Source organism: Vespula pensylvanica, chromosome 22 (genome assembly GCF_014466175.1).
Source record: "Vespula pensylvanica isolate Volc-1 chromosome 22, ASM1446617v1, whole genome shotgun sequence".
Classification (NCBI taxonomy): Eukaryota; Metazoa; Arthropoda; class Insecta; order Hymenoptera; family Vespidae; genus Vespula; species Vespula pensylvanica.
This window is the reverse complement of record NC_057706.1, coordinates 1127029-1147418: the sequence shown is the minus strand read 5'-3', so window position 1 is coordinate 1147418 and position 20390 is coordinate 1127029. Positions and strand designations below refer to the sequence as shown.

Sequence of the window (20390 nt, the reverse complement as noted above, 5' to 3'; positions counted from 1 at the left end):
TTTTTCTTTGAAACAAGATTAAATATACCTATGGTATATGTATGTACCCTTTCCGCATAGAGGAATTACATTGAAAAAATTGTAAATTAATTAGCTCTCGATAATAATAACGCATTGTTCTTTTATCGCGACTATAGTTGCGATTTAAAATATTTACGCGATATTACACAATGAAATGAAAGAAGCTCATTTTATATTATAGCCTACTATGCCTAAAACTTATCGATCTAATATTGCGACCCTATTTTCTTTTTTTTCTTTTTCTTTTTCTTTTCTTTTCTTTTCTTTTCTTTTCTGCGTGCTGCGCCTTCAAAATACATTTTGCCCTTTCTTCATTATTTCGATTGAAAAAAAGACGATTTTAATAGGGCAGTGTGGATTTCAAAGAACCAGTAAAACACGCGTGTATCTCCGAAAATGCAATAATACATAAATTAAATGTGTTTATGTTATGTGTCATGTATCACGTAATAACACAAAAAAGGAGGGAGGTTGGGGGAGGACAGAGAAACATATTTTACAATTAAGAAAAAGGAACTTAATAGATTGCGTTATAAAAAAAAAGAGAAAAAGAGGAAAAAAGTACAACACAATAATACATATACATATACATATATATATATATATATATGCATATATATATATATATATACATGCGTATATATACATATATATATACATATATACATACATACATACATATATATATATATATATATATATATATGAAACAATTGTATACATATAAAATCTTTAAATAATCTACACAACTTAATTAATCAGTTTATATGTAATCAGTATTTTCGGGCGATCCTTAATGCATTTAAATCGCTGAGGACACTTTTCCAATAAATAAATTACTAATCAGTAATTTTGGAAAGTGTAATTACCAGTGGTCTATGATATAAGTATGCCCAATGAATAAGTGATTATCATCGAGCAGGTGCATGTCCTCGCTCGGCGAATGCAACAAATGCTTCGTGTTACGTCTATGGAACGTATGTGTTTTTTATTTTCTTTTTTACTTATTTATTTATTTATTTATTTATTTATTTATTTATTTATTTATTCATTTTCGAATCGTGATCACACCTTGACAGCACGGTGAGAGTCAAGGAGAGTAAAGAACACACACACACACACATATATATATATATATATCAAATAAATTGCTTTAGATTAACTAAAAAAAGAAGAGAGAAAAAAGAGAACAAAAAATGTACAATTAAATACCAAAGTAATAATGCTCCCACATATATGCTCGTTTGTGTGTGTTTGTGTGTATATATGTATGTATATATATATATATATATATAAGAAATAAAATGGCTTATCATCCCGGTCATAGTACATTAAATTGTGGAATGCTTATACAACTTATTAAAAATGTCTTCACTGATCTTTTGTTTTCCTTTTTTTTTTTCTTTTACGTGTTTTTTCGGTACATTACGACGTATGTATATGTACCAATCCACTATATTCTACAGAAATGCGAATTAGATTACTCTATGCTTATCCAGCACGTTCTGTCTGAATCAAAAAACATCCCATGCTTTGTGTGATACACATTAATAATTAATACGACCTAATATTTCAATTAATATTTATATTATTATCGCGCGCGCGATAATCAATTAATAATTAGCTGCCCTAATGTCTAAGGGACTGAAACACTGCTGCTGCTGCTGCTGCTACACATATCATAGGCATGTAGCAATTTTTAGGATTATTACTTATGTGGCTTATGTTTATATAAGACGAAGTTACGACGAAGCGGTGTTAATTCATTTACTTGCTTCGGGGTGAGAAACGAGTGCCCGTCGTTGAAAGACCTTCTCCTCGGCTCCGACTTCGATGCAAGTAATGTAAGCCTTCGCCTTTCAAATAAAATTATGATTTGTATTTATTTATTTATTTATCTTTTTTTATATAATTGTCTTCGTGTTTTCTTTTCTTCTTTTAAACAATCTTTAATATAACAATCGTACCAAAGGAATTCTATCAGAGATTGAAATGAAAAAAAAAAGAAAAAGAGTATGTATATATGTATGTACCTCTGCTTACGCTTCTACGTATTGGTGCGGATGGAGGTGGTGCAGGTTCCTGTTTACTATAACTTCTAAGTGCCCTTCCTCGTCTATCCTGTATTAACTTATCCACTTTAACAAAGATTCCACACTTGGGCCGACAATTGAAGTACCTATGGCCATTAACAGCACCGTCGTTTTTACCTGCCATCAAAACGGACATTATGAAATCCATTATTTTTATTATTTGAAATTAGATAATTGTATAATGTTAAATGATAGTATTAAATTTTGATTATACCAGTTGGTGCATCAAGCTCAACCCCTATCCATATACCAGACGCAAACTCTGTTGGGCCAACGTATGCTATAACACCCGAATAACTGTATGGACGAACTAGAACAGATTCACCGACGACAACCCAATCTGGTAAAGGGGTTTCGATTCTGGTTAGATCGTGTCTCGAGCCAAACGCTGAGCTCTTATCGCTTGTGTCATCTAATAAGAAAACAAAGAGAGAAAAAAAATAAAAAATGGAAAATGATAAACAAGTACGATATCTTATAAATTAATATGAATGTAGAATTCGTGATAAAAAGTTTGGCATCTGTGCAAAGTATAGCCTGTTAAGAAAATTTCAAGTTGGATTATCGTAACATTTTGATTAATTTATTATCCAGGTTACTCCTTATGCCAATCATCTTCTTTCCCACGAATATTTTATTGCTTATTAAATTTGAAGGGTGAAGACTCTTATATAAATAATATAGAAACTTGTTTGAATGTACCATCGATTCTTTCGGATGAGCTATTGTCGCCATTTTCATATGGCATATTAGGCTGCATCGTTTGTTCCAATCGTGCTGCAGCTTTACTTTCAGATACTTGTGGACGGACCATAGGGAACGAAGCTCTGTGTTGAGAACTAGTAGGCCTTCCTGTACCACTAGAAGCTTTTCTTCTTCGTACAACCTACAAAAAAAATGTATATATAAATGCATATATTTCAACAGTTTGTTTTTTTAAAGAAAAATCCAAGTTCATTAATTCGAAGAAAGATTCCAAATAACAATTTTTACCTTGCCTGGTGGAAGTTTCGTATGGACAACAGAGGACCCCTCCAAAGGACTCTCGTCTCCCGAATTCGATGTCTGACTAATAACCATTTCACTTTTTCTTCGACCAATTAAAATCGGATTTTGTATGTCTTTTTTCTGACCGACATTCAATGCCGTTGAATTACCAGTTGCATCGCTGTCGTCTTTCGTTGAAGAAACAGGACTTTCGGTATCAGGATCCGTGTAAGCACCCATTTCCTCAAGATTCTTTCTAACGTTCGCTGTGCGACCAATCAAAAAAAAAAAAAGAAAAAAAAATCAAGAAATGGAAAATAAAAGACGACATTCGTATATAATACAGAGTAATACTATCAATTAAATAATAAATTATAATGATGATGATGATGATGATGATAATGATGATGATGATGATGATGATAATCATGACAAGGAGAAATATATAATGATAGATTATAAGATACATATTTCGTTTCTTTTTTTTTTTGTTTTTTGTTCATTCGTGTTTAGATTATTTCCATTGACCAACTAACCCTCGCGAGGATCTTCTGTGACATTCAAATTTTCCATCGCGGTGTTCACATCGCATGTGTATTCCTCCGGCGTTTCCTCGACAAGAGAACTATCCATCTTCTCGGCTTTCTTATTATCCAACAAATTTCTGTATTCTAAATCGGGTGTTTCGTCGACGCTTATCGATTTTATAGAGATCGAATCCTCGGACGTTAAATTAGTCGTCGAGACAGCTTGGGAACCGTAACCGCTGCTACTCATACTTGGTGTGTTGATCTTGGTTGATTGTAACTCAGCAAGTGAATCCAATGTGCGTGATGAAGTTAGCGGCTTTGTTGGTTTTGCTGGTGCCTGAGTATGAAGTATATATTTCTTTTTTTTTTCTCTTTAGATACAATTTTATTTTCATTTATTTTGTTATCGTTAATCCTCCATAAGAGTAGTGTAATTTTTGCGATATTCAAAAAACAAGTTATACAATATCAAACCTATATATATATATATATATATATATATATATATATATATATATATATAACTTATATTAATGATATAATTATAAAAAGAAATTATTGTAACGTGAAATTCAAATATTACAATACAACTTGTTATATCTTCGAAGCTTTGAATATGACAATATTGATTTTATAATTGAAAACATAAAAAAATTACATATATGATATTCATATGATTGTACGATTTTTAAATTGTATGGTATTATAGAGGATTAACAAATAATGTATAGGTATTTTTTATTTTTCTTTTCTTTTTTTGAAACGCTCTGTCTTGTATAAATGACACGGCTGTGATATTAAATAGGATCAATGTTCTATTCACAAGAAGCTATAGCGTTTATTACACTGGCTTTTACTTGTGTATTATAACGGAATATATTATAAATAAAGTAGCAATCAAAACACACACAAAAAAAAAAAGAAAAAAAAAAACAATTAATAAGACGAAGCTATTTTTATATTTTATTTTATATGCAAGCCTTCTTCAAAAAAATGATTACGATACACATCACACATACGTACGTATATATTATCGAAGATAAATAAAACTTGATAGAGCAATGATAATAAAATATAAATGAAAAGATATACTACCTGATACGCATCGTATTCAGAATAATCGGCATCACTTTTTTCTTCTTCATCGTCATGACTAGGGGTTGCTAATTGATTTCCAACGTTAGACGTTTCTTCGTGTAACGTAGTCATACGTAGACCCAGTTTACTACCGACCATATTGGGAGATGCTAAAATGAATAGTTTGACTATGTTATTACTATTATGGCAATAGCTACTTAAGCTGCTTTGAAAATTCAAGCGTATGTATATGAGATATATATGTAGATATATGTATATCAGTGCCGATCTAAGCGCGAAAAGTTAATGATAATAATTATATTTTATAAATCATTGATTATAATATATCGTTAAATAATTTTGATGGATTTTATTTCTTTTTATATATATATATATATTATTGAAGGTGTCAGATCGGTTCTGATAATCACATAAAAATAATAATAAGAAGAAGAATGATGAGAATATAATAATAAATATAATAATAATAATAATAATAATAATAAATAAATAAATAAATGATAATGAGAAAAATACATAAATAACAAACGTAAGATCGTTCATGCTGTACCTAAAGAAAAAAGACAACAACATAAAATCCAACATAAATAAGGAAAAGGGTAAGAGATATATTCCACGTTTGTAATTATTATATTTTATATATAAATAAACAATACTATTGTGTTGAATCTACTTAGTATTGTTTATTGGATTGTTCAATAAATAATTTCAAAATTTTTAATAAAAAAATATTAAACGCAGTAGCGTTTATTTATATATAAAATAGTGAATATTTCAAAATATTTTATTGGATATATTTTATTGGATAATCCAATAATGAAGAATAAAAAATGATAATTGATTTATTAATGACAATTCATTTTAATACCAATTGTTGTTTATTTAATATCACGTGGAATATATGATCCGTCTGAAAATGAAAAACTAAAAATAAATACGAATATAATATACAGTATTATAAGCACTGAAGAACACACCAAACATATTCGATGCTATACACGTCATTTGCAGTAGAGTTAAGATTGCAGTTTTCTGTTACGACGATTAACAAATCCAAAATATTGATAAGTGATCTTTGTTATAATACAACACGATCCAGTAAAAAAAAAAAAAAAAAAAGGAAGAGATAGAAAAAAACTTTTGTTATTTTTACAATCTTCACCCGAAATATATATATATATATATCTCAAGAATGAGACTAATTAAAATCTATGCATATTGAGCAATGTAATAATAAATTGCAAACTTAATGGACTGCAATATCTTTTTTATTTTATTTTATTTATTTTTTTTTTTTTTTTTGATATGTAGAACGTCTAAAACAAAGGAGTAAGGAAACCAAATTGAAGTACAAATTACTACAAGAACGATCAAGAATCTATGCTCTTTCAAATTTAGATTAGGTATGTGTTTTCTTTTTTGTTTGTTTGTACACGATCACTATTCGAATCTTTGTTGAAAAAAAAAGAAATAAAAAAAAAAAAAAGAATTAAATAAACAAACAAAAATTTGAAAGAGCAACCAACAGCGAGTGTCACCTACACTTGGCAGAGGTGGATTGTTGCAGACGTGTCAGTGAGTTGAGATTCAGGTTCAGATTCAGGAAAGTTGGTCTCGCTGAAAGGAGATAGTTTTACTGATTACACCTCGTTTATCTTTTATCCGACACGAAGGTTCTACTAAAACTTTTTTTTTTTTCAAATGGCGAGCCCTTCGCAAATGGAACTTTATTGGCCGTATTGCTGGCTTGTATATCATGCCTTTGGTATATCATACACTGAAGAATGAAATACATATGTTTGAACAAATATAATACAGTATGAACGTATTGTTCAAATTTGATAGGATATTATATATATATATATATATATATATATATATATATGTATATATATATACACGATGAAAAAGATTATATAAACATTTGTAATATTTTTGCAATAGACGGGTCCATTTTTTTTGTAAAATCTTGGCTTGAATTTAATATTATTATCGAGTAACTCGCCATTGCATTGTAAATTCAAAATGCCGTATTTGTTTTTAATAATATCGATAATAAAAAGAAAAAGATCATATATGGAATAAGAACCTTCGTTCGATATAGGGACATAAGCATTTTGAATTTATTAAAAATATATAAATCGATGTTAGTTTAAAGTCGAAGGTACTAGTAGTTTTTCACAACTTATAGTTAAATGATAAAATATTTCTCGTTTTGATTTTTTTTTATAACAATACTATAAACTATTCTTGAGAACGACACATGCTGCGAAACTATTTTTTAATATAGTAAATCTCATGCATAGCTAAGCATCGAACGTATATTGTTCTTCAATTATGCTTTTTATTGGTAATTTATCTGTTCTTTTTTACATTTATTCAAAATCAATACTCTTTACTATACCTGACTTTAAACTAGTTCTTCGTTTACGCGAAAAGAAAGATTCAAAGTTATTATTTTTGTGTTAATAAAAATTAGAAAGTATGAATCATTTAATTATCTCTTTTTTTTCGTACAGATTCTGTTCTTTTTTTTTTCCTTCTTTCGGTTTTTTTTTTTTTTTGGTTACATTTATTAAGTAACTCGAGATTTTCTTTTCGCGCACGAGAAAAGTATGAATTTTTTTTCTCTTTTTTTTTTTTTTTTTTACATATTCAGATAGGCAGGAAACAATTTTTTTGACATCTTCTGTAAATTATTATTCATCAATTTAAAAGCAAAAAAATTGCGCGAAGTAAAAAATAATTAATTGATTTATCAAAGATATGTAAATTGGATTGATTAATAAAAAAAAAAAAAAAAAAAAAAAAAAGTTTCCACATAGAAAATATCTGACGAAAAAAGATTTAATTGAAATAAAATTGTTTCCTGTGATCGAAATATTTTTTTTTTTTTTTTTTACCTATGATATTTAGTTACTGTTAATATTTATGTACACATATATGTTACAGTAATCCTACGTTGGATTCTAATGTATTGTTGGATAACACATTCACATATATAGGTAGAATAATGATTAAATCATTGTGCAATGTAATTATTACTTTTTATCTTTATTTTTGCGTTAACGCAAATCTTATTTTTCTTGATTTTTATATTAACAATGCACAATTATATAAGATGTTGATTGCACAATAATTCAATAATAACTTGTGTCATACGTTTCCTATATTAATTTTTTTATATACACTTCTCGATATAATTATTATCAAATGCATTTATAATTTGGCAAATATTAAAAACTGAATTTATAGAAATCATTTCGATGGTATCAAACCAAACAAATTGTTGGATACCATAAAAATTATTTTTATGTAATTCATCATCTTAGGTAATGCATTTATGAGCATATGCGCCAATGAAAATGATTTCTATGCGATTATGATTTGGCATTAGAGTGCCAACGAACGCGTTGAAGTTATTATTTCGTGTTTATGTGTGCGTAAAAACATTAATCATGAATAACATTCAGGTATATATATATATAATTTTTTGTTTCTGTACATACAATGTGAAGAACACTTTCAATGAACGAACTTTCCGATTATGCTTTGCCGATACGATATAAATATTGGTTTCATCATGCACGTCAAACAAGGTAAAACAACACATGACAAAGCATTCACGTTTAAGAAAAAAAAAAAAATAATAAATAAATAAATAAATAAAAAAGAAGAAAGAAAAAAACAAACAAAAAAGCAAACGCAAATTGCACATAATCAATCAATAAATAGATAAAATCAGCAAACTTTTAATAACTACAGTAGCAATAATTTTCTTTTTTTTTTCTTTTGAAATAGATTGTCTCAAAAAGTTAACGAAACTTTCCGAATTCACATATAAAAAAAAAAAAAAAAAAAAAAAAAAAAAGAAAAAGAAAATTAATGTGCTACCTATATTAGCATACATTCTTTTTCTGAATATTAAACAATACTCTAATAATGAAAAAAAGAAGAAAAAAAATCATTGTGTTTGATTATACACTATAAGAGCAAAACTTAGAAACTAAACAACAGACAGACTCAACCACTCACGAGACATATTATGTACTAATCATTTTTGCCTATGCGGCGCATCGATTAAATATCAAATCAAGACTCCATTTTACCTGAGTTCAGAATGGAGCCTTGCGTGGGCCGAAATAGTTGTAGAAGTAGTAGTGACGTAGTGTTAAACAGAGGAACAGATAAGTAGCAGACAAAATGTATTAGTTTCATTAGTTTCAACAAACTTTTTGCTACATAATTTAATATTTTTTTTTTTTTAATCAACTCGTTTGAAACATTAATCTTTAATTTAATATATATATATATATATATATATATATATATATATTATAAGTGGTAGAGCATAAGTGTCGCTGCTAAAACACTAGGCAGATCTGATAAAGTGGATTTACCATGTTCAACTTTTTTTATTTCTTTATTTCTAATGGTAAAAGTAACGTTACATCAAATTTGATGGAATTTTAATTCAATAACTAGTTTAATCAATTCGAATAAAACACGTGCGATAAAAAATTTCAAACGTTAATCTTTAAGTTGAACATGGAATATGGTGATGTAACAATATGGTCAAAGCTGTAGGTATAAGAATATAGAATTCCAATGTAGTAATAAAAATTATTAATATTGGAAATCTATATTGCATAACTTTCTTTCTTTTTTCTTCTTTATTTTCTTTTTTCCTCTGTTTTTTTTTTTTTTTCTTTTTTATAGAGGATCGTAATAAGATATTTTCCAATTTATGATTGATTTTAGGTGTAAGAGCGATAACCTTTCATAATATTCATGCTTATAATATTATAATGAAAAAATTCTTAATCTATGATTTCAAGTAACAAATTAATTTAATCGATTATGAAAGGTATGTGCTAATGGTGAATGACATGAATTATAACTAAATAATAGATGAATGAAAAAGATATGTATGATTCTTTATATTATTCAAGATTAACATATCCAATTGCAAAAGAAAAAGAAAAAAGAAAAACGTGATAGAAATGGATAGCCTGAGACAACAGTTAAAAACTAGGGCTAAAAAATTAAATGGATTATATTCATGGCAAGGTAGTATATGTATATATATGTATGTATGTATATCAAAAAACACTGCATAAGCCACATTTCAGAAAACAAACTTTTTTGATTCTTTATTGAATATATAAATCTCAATGAAGCAAAATCAAGACAATGAGAAAGAGAGGGGGGGAGGAGGGAGAGAGAGAGAGAGAGAGAGAGATAAAGAGAGAGAAAGAAATGATTAAAAATATAAATCAAAGTTTATTCTAATGCTAAAGAAATCCCTAATAGACACAGTGCCATTGTGTTTATATAAGCAATAATCGAAGATTTTAATCGTGGTCAAAGCAAAACTAACAGTACTTGCATTCATTTGATAAGAAAATTTTGCACATAAGAAGAAGAAGAAGAAGAAGAAGAAGAAGAAGAATGCAATAGTAAGAAGGTCAAATAAAATTTTCCATAAATCCTATCGTCTATAAAAATAGCAATCCATTTAAGAATACAAAATAGAGCCAGTGAAATAATCATGATGAGAGATCATTTAGGAGTTTGTAGAAAATATATATAAAAAATTGTAGAGACAATGAAACAGATTACTACACATGAATGATCAATGATTAATGCGATGAATGAATGAATGAATGAATGAATGAATGAATGAATGAATGAACGAATGAATGAATGAATGAACGTGTGAGTGAATTATAATCATATTATTACTTATTTTCTTTTTCTTTTCTCTTTTTCATTTTTTCTCATATCTAAATCGAACATTACCATTATTATATATTCTATGATTCAGAGATTCAATGTATCATCACATCATGAACAAGTATTCTTTAATAATAAAAAAAAAAAATAGAAAAAAAAAATGAAATTAAAGAATCCGTTTCTTAATCCTTGTAATTTCTAAACGAATAAATACATTTCTTTTCTCTTTTTTAATACATTATTATATACATGTATGCGTGTATTATACTTCGATCCAATGAAGAGAAAAATCTATTATTGAAACTTTCAAACAACGAATTGTTTATACATGTATATATATACATAAGATCATAGAATAATTATTTAATTATTTACTCGATAAGAATTCTATATATGTATATATGTATCTTAAAGAAGGAAATATAATGTGCATAAAAAAAAAAAAAAAAAGATTTTTCTTACCGATTCCAAATGTCTTCGGTGGTGCAGATACAAAGTTTTCGTCGTTCCTCGCATGACCTGTTGATGCTCGTCGTGAATGCGGCAGACCGTTTAATTCCGTGTTGAGATCCGTTACGCTTTCTGAACGTGTGACATTCAACGAATCCATCGAAGTATCAAACCTCATTATCTGGTTATAGAAAAGAAATTATTTGGGATAAGAATAGATTAATAATATAACAAGACTTAAGAAGAGTGTATGAGGGGGAACAGAGATCTTTGTATTGTTACTGTTACTATTACTATTACAATTACAAAACTGCATTATTAATCATAATCTCAAGATTGAAAGAGATGTATATATATATATATATAAAGAGCTTGTAAATTCTTTTCTTGCACTAATAGAAAGAATGAAATTAAAAGAAAAGCATACAGTGCGTCCGAGACGGCGAAGTGGCAGTAGTACCTGCGAGAAGTTTGGAACGCTTGCTGTCTTGCGCATAAGCGGTTGACCTTGAGCTTGTAAAAGTTCCTTAACGGCGACACTTTGCCTTAATCGATCCAACGTTAAGATACTTTCGACGGCTGAGACACCTCTGGTATATTTTTCTAAGGGTAAAGATAGATAGAGAGAGAGAGAGAAAGAGAGAAAGAAAAAGAGAGAGAGAGAGAGAGAGAGAGAGAGAGAAGAGAGAGAAGAGAGTGTGTGAGTGAGTGAGAGGAAAAAAAAGAGAAAAGAAAAAAAAATGAATATATAACACATTTGTTAAGATAATTTTTCTCGTACGTACATATGTAAAAAAGATTAGATTCTTTTTTTTAGTTATTATTATTATTATTATTATTATTATTATTTATAGGAGAAACTTACCGATGTAAGTTTCACCATCGCATAGACTATTGTCCTCCCCGCTAGCTGCAATCTGTGCTAAACTTTCACGATCCTCCAATTCCTCGCTAGCTTTTGGTATATTAGATACAACCTCGTAGGTGACACCGGTCTGTGCCAAGCAATCTGTACGTACGATCTTTCGAAATATTCGATCTGTTATACTTTGTCTCTTATATATATTTAGCGCCAATCTTTTACGTAATACGAGATCCATCGGGGCTGGATGAGATAGGCGAACGGTCGTTTTTAATATTAAGAAGACCCTTTCGTTGGCTGTAAACAATATCGTAAATCATATTGCGTTTGTTAATTTTTCTTTTTCTTCTTCCATCTTTTCTTTTTCTTTCTTTCTAATTATCAGCAATCAAAGTGATATTATACGATAATGTGTATATTATACGAAAAATAATGTTAATCAACACGTTTAAAATTATATAAATGTACTACTCTACCGTCGGTGACTCTGTTAAGATGTACACTATCGTGTATACTAGAATCCCATGCTGCTATAGCACACACGTCCTTCTCCAAATGGCGAATGAACGGTAAATTATAAAATTTGTTACCATGTTCTTTGGGTAAGATCGAGTTCAATCCGGTTACCGATACTTCTTCTCCTGATTGATGAGTCGAGAGATCATCGGCTGTTATTTAAAATGGAAAATTTTCATTTAAAATCGTTCGATCGAGAGATTTGGAATTTAAAAAGTATTATAACAAGTTATATTCATTATACCATTGAGATCAAGAAACAGAACAGGAATGTGCGGTTCCATTCCTGGTGGTGGATTCCAATCTGCCGGAGCACCAGGTATACCTGATCCTGCCGCAGGTACTAAAACTGCATTTCTTTCCTCGGTTAGACTGACCCACTGATCGACGAGACTCTGTTCTCGTTCAACATCTTGTTCGGTTTTTTCTAAACATGAAAGAGAAAATAAATATACCATTAATTTAATTTAACGTTATATTTGTATAACGATATATTGATATTTAAGATGATTTTAAATTTCAATAAGATTATAAGATCGTATATTTGAGATCATATCTTTAACAAGATAATAAGATTTTTAATAACTGAAGATAATTTTAGATATCGATAATATATTAATATCTACAAATATTTATTTCATAATAAAAAGAGAGCCAGGGAGTGCGTCTTTAAAATTTTTTCGATCGTATTGTCTTACCTTGTTTGTTTATAAGCTTTTGTATCTGTTGATCAAGATATTGTCTTCGCCTCATTAAAGCGTCGCTCCACTTTTCTCTCAATATACTCAAATCTTCATCCTGATAACTGTCCAAAGGTATCTGAAGGCGATTCCTTACGGAAACGCTCCCAACCGCTATATTCAATATCGATTGACAAATGATCGGTAAAGTTCCGGAATTTTGTACTGGTTTCACTCTGACTTGTATACGACGTTGTTGGCCTTGTCTCAATTGATAAATTCCACCTGACGATTATCGTCAAAATAGGATTTTTTTTGTAAAACAAATCGTTAAAACGAAACACGAATCAAATATGTTTCTATCCACGTGAAACATTTAGGAGACTTAGAATTAAAAAAATTCAAATAAAAGATCACCTGTCCATGTGTCCTGTTTCGTAACGACTTCTACGGGTGAATATTCTCCTTGCTCGTTGAGTTCTTGTATCTCTACCCACAATTCAATCTTTCTCGTTAATTCTGACCAACGATCTGCGAGCGATCTAGCTTTGGCCAATTGTTGTTGTTCGACTTCCCATCCGGGTTTGCTACGGGAAAAGCCGGCGCTTCTGTGACCCCAAACTTCTATACTCAAAGCACCCTCTGTGAAGAAATGAATAAATATATATATATATATATAAAACAGAATAATAATTCGCAATGAATATTTTTCGTTTGAAGTAGAAGATAGACGAACAGAAAAGACAAACAAACAAACAAACAAAAAATAGGAAATACTTATATTCTTACCGGCACAATGTTCTATAAATTCTTCCGTTATCGGTACCTTGAAATCTTCAGTGTGATCGAACCTGAACGCAAGAGAATCTCTTTGTCCAGTTGCACAATTCGAAGCTGGTAATTCAGCGTTTACTACCGGCGGTACAACTATAAGTTCTGGATTACCCCAAAACATATATTGACAAAATACGAAATGGCTCAGTGACAGTGGTAAACCTGTCGCTTGTTTTATCGTAACACGACAAGTAATATGACTCGAGCCAGAATAATCATCTGGTTCAGAGGACGTTGAATCACCCGACGATGATTCGGATGCTGCCTCGCAAATACGATCCTGAGGAAATTGTCCGGCGATACGACTTATCTCAACTTGAAGTCGTCCAGCGACCTCACCTTGTTGACTGATAATAGGCGTGTGATAATCTAACCGTACGTCGTGAAACAGTACCTCTAAAAATATATTCGCTACGCCGATCAAATTGTGCTTCTCTTGCGACTCGTAAAATGGATCTTGGGTCTTTCCTAATACTTCGTCCTATAGATAAATAAAAAGATAACATTAAAAATTATCTTTTTAATAATATCTTTTTAATTATAGATAAATTTCATGGAGCATAAATTTAGTTATATATAACTAATATAAGTTTAATTATATATAAATTTCATTGAGCATAAGTTTAGATAAATAGATAACTTAAATAGATAAATAAAAAGATGACATTAAAAATCTGTTTAATTATAAATAAATTTCATTGAGCATAAGTTTATTATGTAATTACTTCATAGTGTTCATCCTTTTATCTTTTTTATGTTTTATTTCTTTCAAACTTTGCGATTATCATTTACCTTGACGACCGGTAATCGTTGACAATTATTAGGATCTTTTCGTTCCTCGTACATCTCTCGCATGTCGACCAATTTATTCTCCAATTTTTCCATCGACCATACTTGACTACCCATGTTAGTCCTTTTTACCAATATAGCTGGTTCACTGACGAATGCACCACGCTGGAAGAATACACTCTACGTGTAGTAACGTGAGAGTGTAAATGGGTGAAAAGAAAATAAAAAAAAAAAAAAAGAACAGAACAAAACAAAACAAACAAACAAACAAACAAAAAGAAACTGAATAAATGCATGCATACTTAAAAAGAAATTATTATTACGGGAAACATAATTAAAAAATAATTGATACGATTCGAGATGAATGAAACAAAAGGGCAATAAATTGTTAAGCGATAAAAAAAAAAAAGAAAGAAAGAAAGAGAAAGAAAAAAGAAACCATAATCTTCTCCTCGTCATTTTTTTTTTTTAAACAACGTCATTGTTATTATTGTTATTTTTAATTATATCTCTTTGATTACCTTTCTATTAGGACTTAAATTATTCGGCGGGATCTGTAAAGTGACGCTAAATTTCGTTTGCTTTCCCATTTCCTCGGCAAGAAAATTAGCTTCCTGAACCAAAGCGTTGGCCTTAAGTATGTCGGTCTTTAACTGGCCCAAACTTCTCTTGAACATTTCGTCCCTCTCTTGGGCCCACTTTTCAACCCGCATTTGCGTGGTAGGCGTACAAGCGGGAAGTTTTCCGGTTTGACTGCCTCTCAAAGGGTCGTATGGTACGTATGGTGAGTAAGGTGTCGATGGTGATAATATATTACGTAATTGTTGGAACTGTCGCTCGTATTCCAACCTTTGTTTCTCGAGTGCAACCTTTGAATGTTTAAAAGAAAAAAAGAAAAAAAAAGAAAAAGAAAGAAATTAAGTAAACCAAGTTCATCGGAAGAGAGGATAAATTTGTTTTTTTTTTGTTTTTGTTTTTTAAATTGATCGACCAACTACACACTTGCTTATCCTCCTCGTGTTGTTTCTCTAATCTGGCAATGGCTCTTTGAATCGGATCGTTGGACAGTTCGTTTTGCATGAGTTCTTCCCTCGCAAAGGTATAATCGATGTTCTGTGCAGGTGTTTGCGGTTCGCTGTTAATAGCTAGAAAAGAGAACGGAAAGACGAGCGTTAAAATTATTGTACAAGTTAAAATAGAAATTAACGAAATCCATAAAGAGGGAAGATTTATTAATTTTACGGAGAGTACCGGTAGCACTTCTCGGGCAATTAACCCTGAAGAAATGATGATTTCCCCAAACGATTCTGTCGCCGTGTAACAATGGGGTTTTGTCGACCACCTGATTCCCATTAACGAAACATCTGGCACCGTTCAAAGGTGTCATATAAAGACCGGACTCCTCGATCGTGATAACACAATGTTCCGGTAATATACCCAATCCATGCAATTGAATATCCTGTTCCGTTTTCGCCGAACGTCCACCAACTAGGGTCCTTTCTTTAAGATAATAAACCAATAGTTCGTTCAAGCTAGGATCGTCGTTCAAATTAACCAAATAATATTTGTTCTTTTCAACTTGTATGCCGGATGCTTGGACACTGATACCCATCTTCTCCAATGCCTGTTGTCTCTCGTGTTGAAGTCTCTCGGTCTTAACGAGTTTTTCTTCCCAAGTTTGTGACATCTCTTTCATAAGTCGTTCTGATTCCGATAATTTCTCGGTAATATCTGTACGTTGCTGTCCGACGATTGAACCCTGTCCCTAAATGTAAAATCGATGATCATCAATTATTAACCGTTGACAACGTCAAACACGAAAAGTTGCTTTGGTTGGTTACCTTCTCAAAATCCAATTTGAGATAAGTTATATATATATATACCTGTCTGTCTGTCTATCTATCTATCCATTCATCTATTCATCCACCCATCCATCTATCTATCTATCTATCTATCTATCTATCTATCTATCTATCTATTTATATCTATATCTATATATCTCACCGTAGCATGAAGCAACATTTCCTTCAACGCCTCAACCTCTTGTCTCAATTCTCGGATGATCCTTGCATTTGGATCTTCGTTGACTACAGCATGATTGACTATTCTCTTCGCTCTATCCGCATATCGCAGAGTCGACAACGTTTCCTCGTAATTGTCTGCCGCAGGCGATATGGTGGCAACCATAACGGTTTTACTATTACCACCGAGATTATCCTAAAAACAAATCTACATGTAGAGACGACGCTCGTAAACGGTTATTGCGAGGTAGGTATCTACACGTTCCTAAACTTCAACTCCCTTTGGTACGTTCTCTAACTTCTCGTTTCCCCCCTTTTCCTAAAATTAACGTATAGTCAGTAATATCTCTTTGCTATGTCCTCTACCCTAAATATAATTTATTTCTAAAGGACTGACCCAAATTGTTCAAATTGTTGTACAAGAAATTATATTTTTTTTTTTTTGTTATCCTCTCCACTCTTTTCTATCCATATATAATTTACAAAATTGGTGTTTTTCAAAAGCATCGAAATTCTCAATAGTTAATTCGATAATAACGAGTGTAGGAGGGGTAAGAAAGTTTGTTCTTTCTCTCAGAAAAAAAAAGAACAAAAATGAAAAAAAAAGAAAAAAAAAAAAAGGAAATGGAATTATTTAATAAATAAGTTAACTATGACCTAATTTGATTTAATCGCACCTGAGGATTTCTCCTCGAGAGAAAATTTGTGTGTGCATGCGTGTGTGTGTTTGTAAAAATAAATCACTTATTTTTTCTCTCTCTTGCCTGTGGATGTAATTATTTTACTGCAAAGACCACCTAACATGCAAATAGTTCAAGGTTAGATATACGTATAATTATCTCGAATGTAAAATGTTAAAAATCTTTCGATAGGGATTTAGAGTGATCATTAACACATACATATATATATATATATATATATATATACACACACACACATATATTATTACCTTCAAAAGCCACGTCAGAACAGAATCTCTGTAAGGCACAAACTTGTCTCTATTTTTATTGCCCCCAGAATTCTGATCCGCAAGCTTCGAAATGACTAGACCCAATGTCGTGAGAGATCTATAAAATAGAGAGTGAGTGAGAGAGAGAGAAGGAGAATGAATAATTAATGTTTCATCGAAAACTTGAATCAATCGTCATTGTAACGTTGGGTTTGTCGCATTATTATCAAACTTACTTGTTAATATTGCTTCCCTCTTTAAGCCTATCGCCTACCGCTCCAGTTTTCACAGCCCTTTCGCTTCCCGCCAAATCTACCAAACTCATTCGTGATACTTTCTCACCACTGACACCACTTTTCGAATCTGTCAGGGTCTGCGTGAGAATCACTGAGAATACTGCGTGCGAACGTGAACTTTCCGAGTTCATATTCGTCGCAGCTACGGTTCTCGATTTGTTGCCTTCCGCCATTAAATTATCGATATCCTGTAACGTTATTGTTAAATTATACTTTATAATCTTTTGAATATCTTCTCGTTTTTTTCCGAAGAAAATTAATTAATTGAAATCAATCAATTCTCTTACATTTGGATAGAAAAGTGTAAAACTCTTAACGAACGTAATGTTTTAACACAAATAACAAACTAATTTATATTTATATTAATAAGTATTTATTTTTATTATATAATTAAAAGTTTGGATGTTCATTCATAGAACATCCAAACTTTATAACGAGTATTATAATCAAATATAATAAATGTTGCTAATATAATTGTATAAAAAGTATATGGAAATAAAATACTTTTGTATATATATATATATATATATATATATATATATATATATAATATTTAAGATTTTAATTATTCTCTCTTTGCATGCTAACAACAAAAAAAAAAAGAGAAAAAAGAAAGAAAAAGAAAAAAAAACAGAAGTGGAAACTTCACAAACGAACCTTTCAAATGAACTGGTAAATAAGAAAAAAAGGATATAATTTAATTGTATGAAAAATTTTAAGATATCAGATTCGATGGTGAATTTGTTCACACCTGAAAGGATGTTACAGCGAGCTGACTCAATCCGTCTACGTAGGGGCCAAGTACATTGTGCTCCCTGACTTTGAGCGAGTGCTTATTCGGCTTCGGATCGAGGAGATCGTGCACTTTCTCGTTGTAAATTTCCATGTAAGATACCTCGACCTTGAAGGTCAGCTGAGAACTCTGTTGCTTCGCTATCATGTCGAATAGATTGTCACATAGCCGTGGTATTATTCCCTTTTGATCACCGCTCCCCATCATGGTGTAAGATTTCCCAGATCCTATCGATTCGAACGAACGTGTTATTATCATCGATTTATTCCAACCTTCTCGAAATAATTAATTTTATTTTATCATAATGACGATTGTTCGGACGACTAACTAACAAAAATATTATTATTCTCAGTAAAAAAGAAAAAAATTCTTACATGTCCACTTTCGTGTCAATATTTTTTACAAAGAGAAAAAAGAAAAAAGAAAAAAAAGGAAAGGGAAAGAAATTTATTTCGCGATATTATTATTCAGAATTAATATGTGAGTAATTATATTAATATTGATAATAATAATAACAACAACAATAATAATAATAATAATCAATTTTACAGAAACGATTCGATTCGATATTCTCTATATTTTTTTTATTCTTTTGAAGTATCAGAGTTTGACGTTTATCTGGAATATGACTCCTATAAGATTGGGTATAAACGTGTGGCTATTTGTTTACTGAGCTATGCGAATGTTTTTTATTCTTGAACATATGGGGACGACAAAGTATAACGATTTCTTATCGGAAAAACTGTACGCTGACCGACGCTGATGACTCCGAAGAATTAATGGAAAAAGAGAGAGAAAGAGAAGACAGAGATAGAGGTAGAGAGAATGAGAGAGAGTGAGAGAGAGAGTGAGAGAGAGAGAGAGAGAGAAGAGAGACAGAGATATAATTAATGAGAAAACGATTAGTTATTATTAGAAGTCAATGTCTGAAATTCGATTACAATTAAAATGTTTGCTTTTATAGATACTAAGTATATTATCATTTGGTTAACAATAGACACATTAAAAAATACAAAAAAAAAACGAAGATATAGAGTAATATTATTCTTACAAATTAATCTTTTACGAAGTTTCCTTTGAAATGAATTTAATTTGAAAATGAATCTATCCGTAATTACAGGAAAATAAGATAGACGTGGCAGCGTTTCATTAAACGTTATGAAAACATGGATATATTACTTGTTCTCTGTGTAGTTTTGTTTTAGAGTTAAAAAAAAAGTAATTTGTTTATTAATTATTTATTAATTATAAATTAATAACAATCTGAGTTTTTGTATTAGGAAAGTAAGATAAATTCGGTTCGTAAGAATTTTTTTTTTTTTTATAAAAATTGTTTATAAGAAATTGTTATAAATAATTATTAATAATATGTTGAAAAAATAGAGAAAACTTTGACCTTTAAAACGGTAGTTGATTCAAGTCTCTACGATTTTTAGTTCCGGAGATATTCTTATATAAATGAAACATTTGTTTATTAATAATATTTATTAGAAAGATTGTTTAATCGGTAAACAATATTGTTTGTTGATTGATTTTTATGTAATTTTATAAATTGGGATCAATCTAAAGCTTTTGTCGGCGAAACTAAATGAATTTGATTCGTAAGAATTTTTTTTATAAAAATTGTTTATAACAAATTGTTAATTAATTATTAACAATACGTTGATAAAATAGAGAAAACTTTGACCTTTAAAACGGTACTTGTTTCGAGTCTCTACGATTTTTAGTTCCAGAG

At 30.3% G+C, this 20390-nt stretch overlaps 1 protein-coding gene across 7 annotated transcripts in view; it reads right to left on the bottom strand.

Moving 5' to 3' along the window:
• Positions 1-1045: 1045 nt before the first annotated feature.
• LOC122636551 (kinesin-like protein KIF13B) overlaps positions 1046-20390 on the bottom strand; it is a 105034-nt gene continuing 85689 nt past the window's right edge. The window contains exons 4-28 of one of the 7 annotated variants that reach the window (XM_043827886.1): positions 18614-18882; positions 17803-18050; positions 17567-17684; positions 16601-16813; positions 15848-16361; positions 15599-15741; positions 15118-15465; positions 14600-14776; positions 13763-14288; positions 13391-13615; positions 12992-13258; positions 12538-12720; positions 12254-12445; positions 11781-12074; positions 11343-11518; positions 10928-11096; positions 8839-8856; positions 6272-6346; positions 4727-4878; positions 3638-3968; positions 3108-3367; positions 2817-3000; positions 2329-2526; positions 2055-2231; positions 1046-1877 (exon numbers count right to left, since the gene is read on the bottom strand). In XM_043827886.1, the coding sequence (XP_043683821.1) occupies positions 1789-1877; positions 2055-2231; positions 2329-2526; positions 2817-3000; positions 3108-3367; positions 3638-3968; positions 4727-4878; positions 6272-6346; positions 8839-8856; positions 10928-11096; positions 11343-11518; positions 11781-12074; positions 12254-12445; positions 12538-12720; positions 12992-13258; positions 13391-13615; positions 13763-14288; positions 14600-14776; positions 15118-15465; positions 15599-15741; positions 15848-16361; positions 16601-16813; positions 17567-17684; positions 17803-18050; positions 18614-18882 (5546 nt within the window). In that variant the 3' untranslated portion in view covers positions 1046-1788. The remainder of the gene's footprint in view (positions 1878-2054; positions 2232-2328; positions 2527-2816; positions 3001-3107; positions 3368-3637; positions 3969-4726; positions 4879-6271; positions 6347-8838; positions 8857-10927; positions 11097-11342; positions 11519-11780; positions 12075-12253; positions 12446-12537; positions 12721-12991; positions 13259-13390; positions 13616-13762; positions 14289-14599; positions 14777-15117; positions 15466-15598; positions 15742-15847; positions 16362-16600; positions 16814-17566; positions 17685-17802; positions 18051-18613; positions 18883-20390) is intronic. The other 6 variants (XM_043827887.1, XM_043827889.1, XM_043827892.1 and 3 more) reach the window with 6 other exon arrangements.